The sequence below is a fragment of the Pygocentrus nattereri genome, chromosome 11 (assembly GCF_015220715.1).
Source record: "Pygocentrus nattereri isolate fPygNat1 chromosome 11, fPygNat1.pri, whole genome shotgun sequence".
NCBI lineage: Eukaryota > Metazoa > Chordata > Actinopteri > Characiformes > Serrasalmidae > Pygocentrus > Pygocentrus nattereri.
In genome coordinates, this window is record NC_051221.1 from 31,223,157 (window position 1) to 31,241,661 (window position 18,505).

General features: G+C 38.1%; 1 protein-coding gene across 5 annotated transcripts in view; it reads right to left on the minus strand.

The window, feature by feature from the left end:
* mon2 (MON2 homolog, regulator of endosome-to-Golgi trafficking) overlaps positions 1-18,505 on the minus strand; it is a 37,113-nt gene that overhangs the window by 17,110 nt on the left and 1,498 nt on the right. For all 5 annotated transcript variants that reach the window (XM_017701170.2, XM_017701169.2, XM_017701173.2 and 2 more), the window contains exons 2-19: positions 13,370-13,433; positions 13,069-13,196; positions 9,469-9,600; positions 8,330-8,459; positions 7,209-7,306; positions 6,772-6,897; positions 6,405-6,602; positions 4,970-5,094; positions 4,728-4,867; positions 4,471-4,624; positions 4,038-4,243; positions 3,387-3,468; positions 3,088-3,269; positions 2,125-2,237; positions 1,795-1,899; positions 664-744; positions 517-590; positions 330-420 (exon numbers count right to left, since the gene is read on the minus strand). In XM_017701170.2, the coding sequence (XP_017556659.1) occupies positions 330-420; positions 517-590; positions 664-744; positions 1,795-1,899; positions 2,125-2,237; positions 3,088-3,269; positions 3,387-3,468; positions 4,038-4,243; positions 4,471-4,624; positions 4,728-4,867; positions 4,970-5,094; positions 6,405-6,602; positions 6,772-6,897; positions 7,209-7,306; positions 8,330-8,459; positions 9,469-9,600; positions 13,069-13,196; positions 13,370-13,433 (2,229 nt within the window). The remainder of the gene's footprint in view (positions 1-329; positions 421-516; positions 591-663; positions 745-1,794; positions 1,900-2,124; positions 2,238-3,087; positions 3,270-3,386; positions 3,469-4,037; positions 4,244-4,470; positions 4,625-4,727; positions 4,868-4,969; positions 5,095-6,404; positions 6,603-6,771; positions 6,898-7,208; positions 7,307-8,329; positions 8,460-9,468; positions 9,601-13,068; positions 13,197-13,369; positions 13,434-18,505) is intronic.

Sequence of the window (18,505 nt, forward strand, 5' to 3'; positions counted from 1 at the left end):
CAAATCTAACAATAAAGGGTCTCCTCTTTTACTCTGTTACGCAAATACAATATATTACATATATTACAATATATTACAATGTCAATGTGATACACAATTATAATTCAGGCGGCCAAAATGATTTATGTTAGTTGGATCAAATGAATGATTCATGAAAACACCCACAGAATTTGGCACATTTGGGAATGACAGAATGTATTAATCTGCACATTGCTTTCTACTATATCAATATTGTAAAGGCCAATACCACCACAATGAATATACAACCATGTGTTTGAAGTCATGACAATGAATTGCTAAGGCACATTTAGAGAAAGATCGAAATCTACCTTGTTATTTCCATATGCCATCTCCATAGCTTCCATGGACAGGGAACACAAGGCATTGATCAAGTGATGGAGGGAGACATCATCCAAGTACCTGCAACCACAGACCAACACTTAATACAGGAATGGAATGACCTTACATCTGATATATTGCACTTTAAAGGATGGGCAGGCACAGTCAATGGCTTACTGTGAGCTTTCAAAGAGTCTGGAGAGGATGCTGGAGATGACGGGCAGGTCAGTCATTACAGCAGTTGTAAGAACCTGGGGAAAAAATAGCAGCTACAGGCTTATCCATACATAAAGAGGCGGTTTCAGTGATTCAAAAGAAACTTACAGTACTCGGACCCTCAACCGCTCTGCCAGGCTTCAACGCTCCTCCAACTCCTGGTTTTAGACCCAGAATCCATACCAGATGCTAAGAGGGAGAATGAGAAGGACAAAAAAAAGAACAGGAAGAATTTCATAGTATTTGTATTGAATAAACATGCTTACTCATTTATCACAGCATCTCTGAATAGTAATCATTGCCAGCATGCCTCATAGCCTTGAAGCACCAAACCACACATAAAACTCTGTACCAGTACTGCATAGTTTCTGTATAAAAATTAATGTTTTCTCAAAAATGACATGAAACTGAGGGTAATAACTGAAGATCTGTGCTTCCCTTGTGCACAACAGACATGCTACTTGGTTAGACCACATGATTTTTACTCTAATTTTATCCATACAATCTAACATGCCAAGTCTGTGCAGGCTGCCTCTAGTCTGCAGATTTTGGGGCAGTTGTGATTGATAGGTTGAGAAATATAATGAGGTTTTTCACTTCTCAGTATTTTTTTTTGTTTGTTTTTTGTTTCAAAACCGACTCTGTATGTAATCTCGCACTGTATAGTGGTCAACAACTCTGCATGAACAGATCCCATGAAGACCCAATAAAAACTAAGGTAAGGAAATACAGTATATAGCTAAAAATATCATAAATAACATTTTAAACATTTCCACTACCAGTCTCACCAGTTATACCTGAACTAAAGATAACAGCCAATACAATTTGCAGCCAATATTTCTCACGTCTTCAATTTAAAACAGCATGCTGTTACAACTGAACTACAGTTGAGTTTATTCTAAAACATTTAAACAGCTTTACAAGGCATATTAATGCTATATTATGATTAACACAACCCTGATTACATAAATAAAAATGTATTTTGTTACATGTACTGCCAAGTAATGGAAATACAGAAAATTAGTGGACGTCTATGGTAATTAAAGATTAGGATATACTGGACAGGAATTTCATATTCAGCCATATTCTTCAAACTTTAAGGCCAAGAAGCCTACATCTACAGAATCAGCATGTGTGGTGAAATTTGCTCCAGGACTAGATATTAACTAGGCAAATAAAACAAAACAAACAGAGAAGTGGATAGCAGACAGAAGGATGTAGGGAAAACTGTGTTAATACCTGCAGGGTAGCAAGCACAAGCTGCCAGGAGGTTCCCAATACAGCCCCGTGGCAATGAGCCAGGTTCAAGAGAGTCCGCATACACTGGATGTTTTTGGCTGTGAGCTGAAAGACAGAGAGGAGAGGTAGATGAAAGAGATATGAAACTGGTACACAACAAGGAAGATAAATCTATAAAATAAGACATCCTGTTTCACAGATAAGAAATGTGAAATACAAGCCCCGAAAGTGTGTTTGTGTGAGACTTTAATAGTTTCTTATCTGTAAAACTAGATGACCAACTTTAGATTTATCTAAAACATTTAGATGAAAAATCTGACTGTGTCTTACCACTACAGTGCCCTGGGGTTGTGATGTGAGGGGCTGTCCCACTGCCACCACCTGCTGATGAGACTCACTGGATGGACTGATTATTTGCACATTCTGGCCTTGGATAGAGTATGCTGCAACACAATTACACCAAAGAAACATTAGCATGCATACAACCAAAGTCAATGCATTTACATCATATGCTGCGCTGTGAGCCGTCATTACTCCTTGATTAAACTTGATTTGATTACCCGATAACAAAAACAAAAAAAAAACAAAAAAATGTTAAAAATCATAATTTACCTTCTAGATAAATTTGCTAAAACCTTAAAATCTCCTATTCATCTCTCTTACAGCAAGAAACAGCATCTGATGGAAACTCATATCATTTTTGCCAAATAGTCTTAGTCAAACGACTAAAAAAAATTTATCACTACGGATGCACTGACACGGGCTGTGGGCCCGTACATATCTGTACATATCTGCTGATGCTGATATATAAACATTAAGAACATGTACTAACTGGGACTAAATCTGCCTGGATAAGCATTACAGAGAAATCTAAGTTGTTTCTTTTCTTTAGTCAAAATGTACTTATTACTTTCAATACTTCAATTACAATATTGATAACAAACTATAATTATCCCTGTGATTGCAGCCTTGTGGATTTTTGTTACAGAAAAGGCTATCGAAGGGAACTGTAACTTTCTACAAAGTTTTTTTTGTTAAATTAAGTCAAAGTATTTTTATGTCTAAAAGGTATAGGAGGCTTGTGCAGGTTGGTACAATTTTATATGTCATTTACTGGCCTTAAAAAGTGACAGACAAAGCTTTATGCAATGCACGCACTCTGAGCACAACACCACTAAACACATAATGATGCACACTTCTCAAATAAAGCACATTATAACGCATGCCACACTAACAAAGACAAACACCCACAGACCAGCACAGACAGACTGACCCTCACACACAGGCACTGACTTTTGCTGGAGAGGTTGGCCGCGTTACTGCTGAGGACTGTGAGAGCGTAATGCGGAGGCAGTGAGGCTTTGCAGATGGCTGTGATGAACGCATCTCGAGGAGTCACCAAACCAAGGCGACCACACAGAGACGCCATCGTCAACTCAGCCTTAAGGATGCTCTCGGTGGCAGTCTCATCCGTACTTCAAACACACACAAAATAAAAGCTTACAAAGAATGTAATAAAAGATTTTTTTAGACTGGAGTGTATATGTACACACTCTGACTTGCCTCTATGTGCTTTTACAGGTGCCCCTTACCTAGCATCCAGTAGGAGAGACAGGGCTGCCAGCAGACCACACCAGCATGCACTCACCATCTCCTCCCATACCTGATGAGGTTCTGTAACAAAGGAACAACAATGCTGACAGCAAGTAATATCAAATAGATATAACACCACACAGAGTCTATACAGTATTATAATCTACACAAGTCTATAAAACGAGTCTACAAAAAAAATACACATTTTCCCTTATTCCAAATGTAGTCCACCACCCAAAGCATGTTTGTGTCTGAAAGTCGTTTCTTTAGTTTCGCACTGGAGCTACAAAGCTAATGTACGTAATGGACAATGGAATCATACAGAAAAAAAAAGACAAAAGTATGGATTTGAGATAATTAACAATTTGGCATGGTTTGAAGGGACTGTTTAATGACTGAAGAATTGTACAATGCCAGGTGACGGACTATAAGCTTCTAAGAACTGTTGCCGTCACATTAGCCTTGTTAATTGTACAAAACTACAGAAGCAAACTTCAGACCACAGTCATGTTGTGGCTAACTGACTATATTTCAGTCAAGGTGACAGCTTGTGTAAATTTAATAAAAATAGAAAATTAATAAAAACAAAAATAAACAACAAAACAGGGCTAAGATTCCTACTCACAAGGTTATTATGGAAAAAGACTCACGTGGTTCCTGTGAGCTGTCCTCACTCTGTGCTGAGGCAGCAGGCTCTGAGCCGACCCTGGCTGCGGCCTCCTCTTCCTCTTTAGCCAGCTCTCTCTCGATCATAGAGGTGATGCCCCGGACCAGGTCCAGCAGGGCACTAAAGGCCACAGACATGGCATAGCCCTCAGGGATGGAAGGTGGCTCCACCTTATCTAGCATCTCCAGACTGAGGCATGGGAGAGGTCAGAAAAGAGTATTTAGAACAGGTTCATTTGTAAAAGGTATACAAAATTACATACTAATCCAGAAGTATTCTGCTAGATAAAAAACAAAAAGGCCATTTTAATATTTAGCCCAGACTTTTTCATTTTTAAACATTGCTTATGCATACATGTGCATGCATATTGTTATATTTAATGGCACAGTGGGTGCTGGAGGGAGAGAGGTACTTACTAGGTGGCCTTGGCACTGCCCTGCACACTGACAGTCATTAGAGGGATCCAGGTGCCACGGTACTCAAAGGCAGCCTGAGTGGTCAATCCCCCACTGCCCCCTGTTGCTCCTGTGCCGCCCTGAGCTGATGCCTGAGCACTAGATGCTGAACCACCTGAAAGTGAGCAAGAAAAGAAAATCAAGAAAAGTAAATCATGTATTACGCATCGCAAAAGGAGGTGGTTGGTTTTTCCAATATGAACTGATCTACATCTGACCTGTGGGCGTGTTGGTAGAGGAGGCGTTTCCCACACTGGGTACAATGAATAGAGACTGGATGAAGGAGCCAAGGGCATTGACAATGTCTCTGAACACTTTGGTGGAGTGCTGCTTCATGTCATATGACTGGCAAAAAGATCTGAACACAGTGTACAGAGCATATGTTGACAAATACTGACACAGACTCAGAGTCATAGCTGAGGTTAAGGAACTTTAATGTCCAGTGCCAGTGTGTTCTCACCGTAGCAGGTGTGGCTGAACACATAGCCGGTGTACCGACTCCACAGCCACAGCTCTTAGCCACTGAGGCTTCTCTCCATCCAGAAACTTAACTAGCAGGGACAGGAAAATTTCACACTCTGTCACCTATGCAACGTACACAAAAACACAGAGAGGATCAGTGAGACAGAAAGGCAAGAAAAGCTTCAACTAAACTGATGACATTCAGTGCAGTAAACTGTAAGGCAAAACAATTAAATCTTTTCCAGTCCATCAATACAGAGGACTATTTCACAAGGTGGTAAACATAAAGTTGTGGGTAACACTGCTTCCCTCTATGAAACAGACTGGGGCTCAATTCCCTACTCAAGCAAACACACTATGCTATTTCAATGAGAGGACTGGGGCGACACTCCCAACAGTATATTTGAATCTGTAAGTAACTTTTCATACATGCACACGCTGGGAATTTAATGCCAATAAAAAGGAAGAGCTGAGTTTGAACACAAGCTAGAGACAAAATCCTGGTGAAGTTAACATGCAATTTTCCCAGACATGAACTAGCACAACACTGGAAATTTCCAGGACAGCCCATGTATGAATAAAAGCTGATACATTACCAACAAACAGAAAGACTATCTAGATTACAGCTGACCAAGCTGAACATTTCTGGGATGCTTTTTTAAGTTAAATTTTTCAGTTCAGTTTTGTGATTGATATCAAGTGTATTTTACAGATGATTTCAGAGAGGTGTTGCAAAAATATACCCTGCACATGCAATGCTGTATCCATCTAAAAATGATGTAGCACAACCAACAAAGCAGAAAAGGCAAGTTTTTAGTTTTAATGAGAAAAGGTCACAAGAGTATTCTTCTGAACCTGATTTGGAAATGAAGTAGCTGTTGGCTATTCGTGCTGAGAACTTCACCTCCTATGTACCGTGATTTTCATGACATGTATGAACGTGATCATCCTGGTTAAAGCACTGTTTAAGGGCTGCGTGTGTGAATAATTCAAAGCTTAAACGTTACTAGTAAAATTATCCGGACAACATCCTGAGCTTTGAATACAAAAGGAGCTTAACATAAGCAGCGGGTAATACGGCAAAACATCATATCATGATACTTAGATGTTTTCATGATACATATGATATTTTGACACACACACAATGCACTAGAATTGGCACATTTAAAAGCAGCTACCAAAAGCTCTGGATAAAAGCATCTACCAAATGTAAATGTGTGATTTCTCAAATAGCTGGACATCTTAAGCCAAATGTGAAAGCTGTCCAATAGCCATTAGCACTTCTTCTATTGGTCCGGCTTGATGTCTTGCTTAAGCTGTGCAGGTAACTGAGAAATCCTGCACTGTGAACTACCCTGTTGTTGTCTCACTCGGCTTTGTGGTTAGCAAAGCCTCAGGGAGGTTTAACAAATCAGTTTGGATCGCTGCCTCACCAGCAAGCTGTAGAAGTGCTTGATGAGCACTGAGACAACGCGGAGCAGGCGCATACAGATGGGGAAATAGGGCTTCTCAACAGGTGCGGGAGATGCAGCACTGCTGCTGCTGCCCTGCCGAAACTTGATGTTGGGAGAGAAGAGCTTGATCACCAGAGGACATACACGCTCCTTCAGCAGAAAACTGAACTCCTGGTGCTGAGGGTCATAAAGATTAAAGAGCAGTCAGAGACCATGGAAAATAATTCTTATTGTGGAGAATCCATGATAAACAGAGGGGTAATGACATCTCGAATGCATCAAAATTGTGCCAAAATGTAAAGGTTTAACATAAATAGCATAGTTTAAGTAGTAACTGTGCACTCACCTGCAGAAAGACCCCTGGGAAGTCATTTAAAACCGATTCCAACAGTTCCAGTCCAAATGTCCGGGTCATTTCAGTCATACCCACCAACCAGTAGGGCGCATCAGCGTTTACCAGCTGACACAGGTCCTAAAATGGCAAGGATGAAAATTAATCCGATGACTAATAGGTAACCCAATTCAACAGAACAATCCAAAGCCATGTAAACTTCAAACACTAAAGAAAGATCTGCTAGCACAGCTGTTCTAGCAAAATCCCTAGTTTGAAGCAACAGTAGGGAATAACATTACACTATTCAACAGACAGATCTACCTAGAATTAGAAGTATGTAACCTCTGTCTAAATAAACCTGCCAATTATTTATAAAAATTCATAAAGAGAGAGGTACCCTGCTAAATGCACACAGGAACTTCTGGCAGCTGCTGTGATTACAACTGTACCTGGAAAAGCATGTAGGCATCTTTAGCACTTGGTCTGAGGGTGCTCACAGACCTGCGGTTACTATTGCCTTGGACAGCAGGAGGCTGTTCCGCCATGCCTGATGAGAAAAATAGGAGACATGCATAAGGCAATTGGCAATAGAGCTAGATAACAAAGCAGGTGATGTGGGAGATAAACGTCACATCTCAACTGATTCAAATGAGAATGGGACACATTCACACTTTCTCATCTTATAGAACAATGTGTTTGCTCACTAATGTTGCTGCCAGGCTTCACTTGGTAGGCGATATAACTGATTTCATAGTGATGTCAGAATGCCTACAGCATTAAACATTCCTTAAATGAGGTTAGGGTGAGTGATCAATTTACACTGCATTTATTCAATTGGAAGATGCTTTTATCCAATGGGACTTACAATATACATCCAAATGTTTGTAGACACCTACTCATCCAATGTTTCTCCTAAAATGGCCATTAATGGTAAGTCTGTCCTTTTGCTGGAGTAACAGTCTCTTCTCATCTGAGAAGACTTTACACTAGATGTTGGAACAATGCTGTGAGGATTTGATTGCTTTCACCTATAAGAGTATTAGTTAGGTCAGGTACTGATGTTGGATGATAAGTTCTGGGTCACATACAACGGCACACCAACTTCTCAAAGCTACTAGATGGAGCTCCATTACTCCAGAGAACACAGTTCCACTGCTCCTCTGCCCAGTGCTGGTGGGCTTTATACCACTCATGCTGATGTAGGGCATTACATATGGTGACCTCCAGCTAATGCACACCTTCTCCGGACCATAATTTTCTATTGATCAAGCTTTTTTATGGAGATTATATGAACCGTCTATGTGCAGTCGAACACATGTCAATAACAGGTGCATATTAAAGTACCCAAATTCATTAACTAAAAGAGGTGTCTGGACACTTTTGTACATGAGTGTACAAGTAAGACAAGAACAATCAAAGCATACTTATGACAAGCGGCAACTTCAGAAGTTTATCTATCCAAATGGATTTAATGTTATAGCCAATTCACCCAACACAACCAAGCAAAGTAACTGCATTAAACTGCTTAAAAGGCCTAACCAACCACAAAACCTGTACATTTATCCCATACCTTTGAATTTCTCGTCCTCAGCAACCATTCTCTCAAATACCACAGTGACAACCTGTCTGACTGTAGCTGCTGCTGTGTTGTTGGTGATGTTGTCTTTAGTGAAGTGGAGACGAAAGCACAACACAATAGCCTGCAAAAGAACAGGAGACACTGAATGCGAAAGCTCTAAGTCATGTCACGATCCAGGCAGAACGCAATTTTAATTGGATGATTACTTTGACTGCCTGGAGTATTACCTGAAAAACTGCTTGCAACTCAGTTGTGATTAGCTGTGCGAGTCAGAAATTATTTCTATTTCATGCATCAGACTGCATGAAAATTCTAATCAGAAAGCTGGAATATGCTAAACGATTCACTGAAGATTTATCACCAAACAGAATATGCCTCCAGGCTATGAGTGCACTGCTAGTAAACTCCTTTTTATGAAAATGAATGACCTTGATGTGGTGCTCAGAAAGGGAGGAAACCAATCAAACTAATTTAGAAATCTAATTAGACTCTACTGATTCAGGAAGCAACCCTGCCAACGGGTGAAGTCTAACTAGCAGTATTAAGGAGAAACAATATTTCTCCAGTTTTACTCCATTTTGAACACACTGTGGTGAATTCAATTTGTCTGGTTTAACACTCTAGCCGCATGCAATCAAAGTCTGTAACTCATGATTTCATGAAGTTGCATCAGCCGACATCTTAATAAATAAAGGCAAGTTATTAGGTATTCACACCATCTCCACCTGTAAGAGAGTAAACTGAAGTACAAAATATAGTCTACACAGTTATCAAAACACTTCTCTGCATTTCCATTTGTAACTCAAAAGTAATATAAGCAGTGATTTACTGTCTTTATAACTTTTCCCATCAAAAAATACAGAGAAATCTTTACACACTGTCTTCAAAAACAAAGTTAGGAATAAGGTGATGCGCATTGTTGTAAACTATGAAGAGCCAAATAACAACGTACAAAATTAAGTCAACAATACACAACAACACTGACATTTTGTTTTTCACACTGTGACCTTAATTCTGTATATGTGACACAAAACAGCCGTAGTATGTTAAAGATCTTAAATTGCAATATTTTAATTAAATATAGAACCACACTGATTTACTATAATTGATGGTCTGTGTGTGTATGGTACCTTTGATAGGACCTCATCATGCACTACGGTGTTGGTGGTTAGCAGTACAAGAACAGTCTGTAGTAGCTTCAGCTCCTCAAGGCCATTCTCCATAAGCTGCCACAACATATTAATGATGTTTCCCGCTGCTGCCTGAAAATGCACACATTTTGCACCATTTCACTCTGGATTCAAGGCAGTTACCTGTGTCACATGCCATTTTCTGGACATTTACGACTGTATTCCAAGCACTGTGAAACATTATGTACATTTCTGGTATTGGTTTATATATTGTATCTATATTGTTGTGCTGCAGAAAATAAGTGCTTAGACAAAAGATGCGATTAGGCCTGCACCCGTAACAGAATTCTCTATTCGGATAACAATGTAGAAAATAATCTCAACAAATGATGTTTTCCATGCTTTAGCTTTTATTTGACTATGATTAACCGTTCCTCTCCTCCTGCAACCACAAAATTACTGACTGAAAAAGAATTATCATCATTTAGTAGTAATAACAGTAGCAGTATCTTTTTAAGTACAATCCAAAAGGTTGGCAAGCTCTATAAAGTGTAAATAAATGTAAATAAAAACAGTATGCAATGATTTGCAAATTTCATAGATCCATATTTTATTCACAATAGATGCACCAAATGTTTTCTATTGGTGAGAGGTCTTTTCTACTGTGAAACCATACTGTTGTGATGGATGCAGTATGTGGTTTAGCATCGTCTTGCTGAAATATGCAAGGTCTTCCCTGAAAGAGATGATGTCTGGATGGGAGCCTTTCCAGATGATTAAGCTGCCCATGCCATACGCACTACGCAACCCCATACCATGAGAGATGCAGGCTTTTGAACTGTGCACTGATAACAAGCTGGATGGTCCTGCTCCTCTTAAGTCTGTAGGACACGGTGCCCATGGTTTCCAAAAAGAATTTCAAATTCTGATTCATCTGACCACAGAACAGGTTTCCAATTACCTCAATCCATTTTAAATGAACTTTGGCCCAGAGAAGACGGCAGCATTTCTGGATTGTGTTGACATATGGCTTCTTCTTTGTATGATACAGCTTTAACCTGCATTTGTGGATGGAACGGTGTTCACAGACAATAATTTCTGGATTGTCCCTGAGCCCATGCAGTGCATTTTCCTGTACAGAACCATGCCTGTTTTTAACGCAGTGCCACCTGAGAGCCTGAAGATCACAAGCATCCAAAACTGACCATTGGCCTTGTAGAGGGATTTCTCCAGAGTCTCTGAATTTTTTTATATTATATGCTGTACATTGCTGAATATTTTTCTCAAATTGTTCCTCAATTTTTAGATACAGTTTTTTGCAGACTGGTGAACCTCTGCTCATCTTTACTTCTGAGAGACTCTGCCTCTCTAAAATCCTCTTTTTATACCCATGTGTCCTGTGAGTTAGTTCCAAATTGCTCCTCCAGCTTTTTGTTGCCCCTGTCCCAACTTTTCTGAGTTGCACTGCTACCATTAAGTTCTAAATGAGTTAATGTTTTTAATGAAATGGTAAAATGTCTCACTTTCAACATCTGTTCTCTGTTCTGTTGTGAATAATTGTGTTTATAATTTACATTTATGTACATTTTACACAGCATCCCAACTTTTATAAACACAACCTGATGTACTTTGAGATCCTGCTACTAATAGGCTACTGTTTTTTTTCTGCTATTAATCAAAACATTCCAACCTTTTCTTCCAGGAATTTTAAGATGTTTCCTAATACTGAAGTGGGCTTAAGAGCAAAGAAAGTGACAGCATGTGAGTTGAAGCTTAATATTTGTCATACAAAAAAAAAAACATAAAAGTTACATTATGTCCATGTGTGGGAATACCAGTCTCATGCTTTGATTTGCAAGAAATAAATCAATAACCGAATGACATTTTTTATATGCATGGCAAATGAGTTTTCACCATCACTGGGGTTGTTACCATGGTAGCTGGGTTAACCACTGGCACAAGCCTAGATGTGACAACCATTGAATATCTGATTACTTGGCCAGAGAAATATATAAAGTAGCAAAGAGTAAGTAACCTAACTGATACCATCTTTTTAACCTTTTTTTATAAATATGCAAGCTCAGAATCTTAATCAGTGATAATTTCACTTCTCCACACCAGCAGAGAAAATCCGTACTGAAACAGCATGTTAGTAATCAAACCAAGAAAACACAGAACTGTCAGAAGTCAGAATGATGGACCTCTGAAATATAAATGCCCTTCTAAAAAATAAACTTAAATTCAAGTCAGGTCTGTTCCTCCTTCTGGCAAAAGGGTATAGGAATGCAGTTTGCAGGGTCTAGGGTGAATCACTCCAGCATCCCAAGCAACATGAAACAGACTCAGGAATCACAGATGTTGTCACGGATTCACCAAGCTTGAAATAACAGCACAAACGTGGCACAGTTTTCAAAGATAATTTAGGCAAAAAAAAAACACACCTTTAAAGTAAAGCTTTTATGAACTAAAAGCTGTGGGATGCAATTAAAATGCTTATGTGTCTTTTCCCCTCATTGACAATAAATCAGAAAAAATCATATGTACACTTAACTAATTAACTGTTCCACTAGCAGACTGCCTGCTGCTCACTTATTTTGGTCTTTGAACCAAAAATGTCAAACTGACTCCTAGTGATATAACTTAGAATTAAACACGGCATCAAAAGCTATTGGTTTCCAGTTCTCCACCCAAAGCCACTGTATGTGTCACTAGTTCGGGCAAGGGTGTTACCTAGGAGTCTTTCTAGGAGGCTTACAATTGCACAGCATTATGGTATTAGTGGTATTTTAAGCTTCAATCTGCTGAAATCTCTCTGACAATGAAAACATGACTAAGTCCATTCTTGGTTTTATTATAGATTAACTATCTTAAGTAGTCACCTAGCATTTAAGTACAGCATTTGTATGTAAAGCAATAGACTAATCTGAAGAGGACCATCTTAAAAGAGTTTATATATTACATATTACATATACATACCACACACACATATATATATATATATATATATATATATATATATATATATATATATATTTTTTTTTTTTTTTTTTTCCCCCAGTTTACATGTACAGTAACTACACTGTAGATGTGAATTCTAACTCATTTTGATCTTTGAGTATCCATGAGTTCAGGAATGCATTTCAAAATGTCCTTTATAATTAAAAAATAGGTTATGATGAATAAGTAACATGGCAGAAACTGCCTCAAATGAGCTAATGAGCTAAAACTAGAGCCTTGCCTAATTATCTCTGCCTACTCAGTCATGTCCTTAACACTACATCCTTGGCATCATGCTCGCACTTGCATTCTGTAGTAGCAAAGTATAAAAATAACATTTACTAACAAATACCATTAAAAACTTCCACATTTTACAGTTCTGTTAAAACATAAAAATTGCCATTTCACTGAATTGTTGGCCTGCATTTTTCCACGTCTTCCCATAACAAAACTCAAAGAATACCAAACAGTGAATTCAATATTCAAAGACAGTCACCTCAAATGGTTAGAGTACTCAAGGACTTATGGATATACCTAAAATACACCCATGAATTTAGAGGAGTATGTGAATTCTGGAGGGCTTTAGCATGTGTGAGACAGTACCTCTGACACCACCTCGTGGGACATCAGTCTCTGAATGGCAGCCAGACACAGCTGAGTGATTTTGGGCTCCTTGGTGCCACAGCCCATAAGGAATGGCTGCACTACCTCTGAGCTATTCTCCTTTAGAGCTGAGAAACGACAGAGCACAGACACTTAGTAACATTCCACATCAACTTGAGGTGAAACAAAGACAACCGTACATAATAATACTGGATGTTTACAGGAGATTAATTAAGCAGTAGGCGTAGGCACACTACTTGAAGCTTTTAACACTGTAGTCGCTATTCAAGAATATTCTTACCTGCAAGGATGTCGGTGTTTCTTGCAGCGATTGTCTTAATCTTGACAATACCAGATTCTGCAGCCTGCAGACACAACAATAAGAAGCTTTGGAATTTGGCCATTTACTTGACAAAGATTGTATGCCTCTCACTCAACACCCACAGAAATCAAAGTAGTGCTCTGAGAATTCTGTAATACTACCTACAGATGAGATGAGAAGTCTACAGTGCCTTGTGTTTTTGGATACTGCAGTATAGACCATTCTTGCTTACTGTCTTTTTCCATAAGATACTGCATTACTACCTACTCATCTGTAGAACAGTCTTCCCACAGAAATCATAGTAGTGCAGTGAGAACATTGCATTAATACCTATAAATAAGCAGAATAGTCTACACTGCCTTCTTTACCTGCTAATAGCAATAAGACACCACATACATCTTTTACATTATTAAACACCATATCCAACTACACCACTGTTCAAAAGTTTGGAATCAATGATTTCAATGACATAAAACCAATACTGTTGCAAGTGTACAAAATTATTTAAATATGTTAGTCCTGTACAAATTCACACATTTGTCTGGAAAGATTAACAGGACTGTAGAAGACTCTAAAGTGAAGGAAAAGGCTATAGAATAATGAGAATACATAAAATTAATATCTGGAATTCGTCATATTTCAAAAATGGAGATAAAGTCACAAAGCAGGTATACATATAAATGTGCCTGGTATACAGGCATAACTGATATTTAGATTTGTATGTGGTATAAATATCAGTAACACTGGCCACAGATATACAGCCCTTGATTCCTGGGAGCTCTGAAGATTCTCAGAATTGCTGCATGGATGGTGGCCATTTGCAAATGTCTGATTACCTTGGTCATATAGATGAAAATAAGTAAACACAGTGAGCAGAGCTTGAAAGATAAGGATAACAGGATACCTTTATATTTAAAGCAAACAGGACTTGTTGTAAGAAAGCTTGAACACACACAGACAATCATACTTATACAATAACTGGAAGAAAGATAAACAAAACTAAATCATGTAATGTATCTAGCAGTGTCTCTCACACTGAGGAGGCATTTTAGCAAAAAGTGTAAATGGAATTTGGCCTGACTGTTCCCAGATACAATGTGGTCACAAAACATATTTCTGCAATGCAAGTGAACTAACAGGGTTGAGGTTTACAGGTAAACGCACCCAAACATTTTGCTTTAACACAGTTTGTGGGGGTCACGAGAACTCAGCCTATCTCTGACAGACTGATCAATCAGAGCACGTCTTTGAGTAAAGCAGAACAACATGTGTTCTTAAATGGAAGCACAGATGTGTTCAAATTTAAAACACTGTATGCTGTTTTAACATTCCTGCATTGAAACTGTGGAGATTACCAGTTACAAAGGTTAAGATAACTCTTTGGTATTATGTCTGCATTTTTGTCCACACTTTTGAACATTTATGCTTAACTCTGCTGTTCTTTGCACTTTGTGAATTCCTGATGACTGATGATCCAGTAGAATGCAGTAATAACAGCTGGAGCTAACACAAAATGACAGTGGCCTTGCTAAGGATTTTTTTTCAGCTAGGCCTGTTATGATTGAGAAATTTTAGCTACCAATTCATTTACACATAATTTATTTTGCTGAACAATTTTATCAACTATTTTTGTTCACGCAACTATTAAATAAAGCCTAAAGTGGTGATGTCGGCTGATTAGATATCTAGCTGCCATTATTAGTAGCTCCCAACTTACAACACATCACGCTCAAATAAATAGACTTTACTCTCTTCTGCCCTTTAAACGTGTCATATCACCAAGGCAGAGGTTAAGACTTGTTTTCATAAGACCCATGATGTGTCTCAATGAATGCATTTTCTGCTTTCTTTTATTTACTCAACTGATAAACGCAGACAATAAACATCTGTTTATTTATGACAAACATATAACACTGAAAGCTAAAATGATTGCCATCAGTTCAAATAATTGTGATTAGGGTGAGCAATTTAGTCAAAAATTTATATCACAATATAACTAAAATTCCTAGTGGTATTGGTATATATCACAGTGCACACACATTTTCAAATGAAATCATTTAAGATTGTTGCAGGTTAATAATGGAATGTTATTCTGAGACGTCCCTTCACTTTTTAATCAAAAAATGTGTAACAATTTATTAATATAAATATTTTTTAAATATTTATAAATATTTTTTCCGTTCAAAACATTAAAAAAAAGAACAAACACACAGATAAACTTGTCAATAGTGTTTTCTAACACTAGCACTGCAGGCCCAGCAAAAATAGGGCTAAAGGTTCTCTCATGTTTGAAGAAGTTGACTTCTTATTCAGTTGCATTTTGCTTCAATGTTCCACTAAGCCTTAAATGGAATACCAGTTCCATTCTGCCACCTGTACCGGCTTTAACTAAGAAGCCAACCTCAGCTCTGTCAAATTTCTCAAGATATTTCTCATGCGTACATCCCATACACTCGTGTCTCTGACTGCCAGACACTGCTGGAATATTAAAAACCATTACAATCATTCACAGTTCAGTACCAGCTGGTCTGCAGCTTGTTTCGTGTATGGTGCCCATGTTAGAGAGAAGCTAGTCCCAAGTTAAAAGTCATTCCTCTATGTCTGCTGCAGTGCATTATAAAGTTTGTGTTAGTCTAAGATCAAACACTTGGACTTACACACCAAATTAAAATTTTCTGCACTTTAGCTTCAATGCAACTGTGCAAGGCTCAGACTTCTTGGGCACATTTTGAACGACAGTGACAGATTAAAGAAGGCAAAGATAACAAAAATTGCATTTTTAGGTGACAACGTCAAAAAATATATTAGGACTGTGAAGTGAAGGTTTGCACAGCTCCTTCAACGTTCAACAGACAGAGACATTACACTTCCATGCTAGTCATACTAAACCACAGTATAAATTAAAACCAGTACCATTCAGCCCCAGAAACCCATTATCACACAGACACACTATTCAACTTAAGATGAAAATCTCAAGAGTGGATCATTTTGACAGATTTTATAGATCTTTTGTCACTTGAGGAGCTGACTTGCTAAAAAGGTCCTTATTCATTATCAAGACTTTAACCTCAATACAACAAGAGACACATTAAAACAGTTGGAGGCACAGCTCAAGATTATGCTTCTTGTAGCTTGTTTATCACTTGACCTTACCCAAGTTATTATACAGTGGTATGATTTAATATTTTATCTGACCTTCAACAATGGTAAGCAGTGGGAGTCAACCGTGCCTGACCTCCTAAACTGCCAGTTACTTAGCAACAAGCACTAACTGATTCACAGTACTCCTGAATTTTCAGCCACAGGTTCTAGAGTTATTCTTCAAAACTCTCCCTTCAGCCCACTTTGAAAGCACTATAAACATAGAGAGACTCTACAGTGTCCTATTATTTTAAATACAGATCCACTTGCACACAAAGAAGAAAATGCGTGATTTTACAATCACCTCAAAGTATCTATCTGTTTCACTCGCCACAACCTCACTCTTCCCAAAAACTCTTAAGACCTAGTATTTTTCTCATGTATGCTGTATTTACTTTTGAACGTATGGGATTTAACAAAATCTGAAGACAAGCACCACGCAGCACAATTACTTAGCTTACTGTAGGACACAGTGTCTAATATGCCAAAATAGGTTCATACAACTTCCCTCAAAAGCTAAACTCAGATTATATGAGGCCATAGAATTCACACAGACTATGAAATCACCACCAGTGTGATGTCTTTAATAGCTTCCTCACAGAAAATTATTATGATTAAGAATACAATACCTGATACATTCTTTCATGACAGTGAAAAGATTTTGGACTAAAAGCATTTTTTAAAATCTACTCATAGCACAGAGATTGTAAGGCAAGATAGTAACTTTTTTATGATTTACTGCCAATTTACTGTAATCAGCATTACTTACAAAACCCCAGAAGACACATTTATGTTCACTGGTGGTTTTGAATAGTAAATAAAAATTGGTTATATTTGTGTTGAAAACATTGTAACCACTGGTTCTCATTATCACCACAATGAACCAATTCACATCAAACTACTCTGAATTATTATTTTCATCTTAATGATTAACAAAAATCAGTAGAACTCCCCTTTAAGACAACCGATAGGGTGTTCCTTACAGTTTCAATCACCAAAGAAACACTATTGTATAACCAAACAAGCTAATGTTAATGCAGTTAACAGTAAGATTGAATATAATAGGCCAGATATTAGTCAGACTATTAGTCAAACCAAGAAACTTTCACAAGTAAAACCTTCCATGGAACTATTTCTATATTAGTTTATCAACAAAACATTGCTGAGGCAAGCAACCAAACTTTTTTCTTCAGGAGAAGAAAATGAAAGCAAGCAAAACTGAACACTGTGGCTTAATTAAAAATAACAATATAGCAAATCAATTGGTGAGAGACTGCTGTTCATGATCCTTATGAAAGGAGCCAATAATTCTCCCACTGATTACGTATGTGGGGGGGGGCTTCTTGAGTAGAAAGCTTGAGCAACACTGCAATGTTATTCTTTACTTCTCTAAATGGGACAAAGGACAGCATGGTGTCAGTCGACACAAAACAATCACATCTGGCCGGATCTGTAAAAAATGCCCACAGTTACAACAGAACACTGGTACAAATGTTTACACCCATTCAGCTTAGGTGTAAGGCCATACAGACCAGGCATAGCCTACCAAAATTAGCACAAATATCATTGTTGGATGGTATGGCAAGAATTTGAAGGGCCTTGGAAAAACACTACTTAAATCCTGTGCCAATTGTCTACATGTAATACTGTACTACACATACCCTAAAGAAACAGACAATCATCACATAAAGAGAGGTTATGAATTTTCTAGCTTGAGAGCTAATTTTATTGAAACAAGATGAGCAGTGAGGCTGAAATGTCTGATATTTTATATCAGTAAAACATTATACCATTATTTGGCCACACTTTCATGCTATTATACCTGGATTTTGTAATAATGTTCATTCTAACGCAGTGGCAATACACCTGCTGAACAAATCTGAAGAACAAGCCACAATGCTGAGGACCTTTCATGCTGACAAGGAAACTAAAAACTGCTTTAAGTGCTAAAGCCAAAAGCCTGGTGTCTACAAG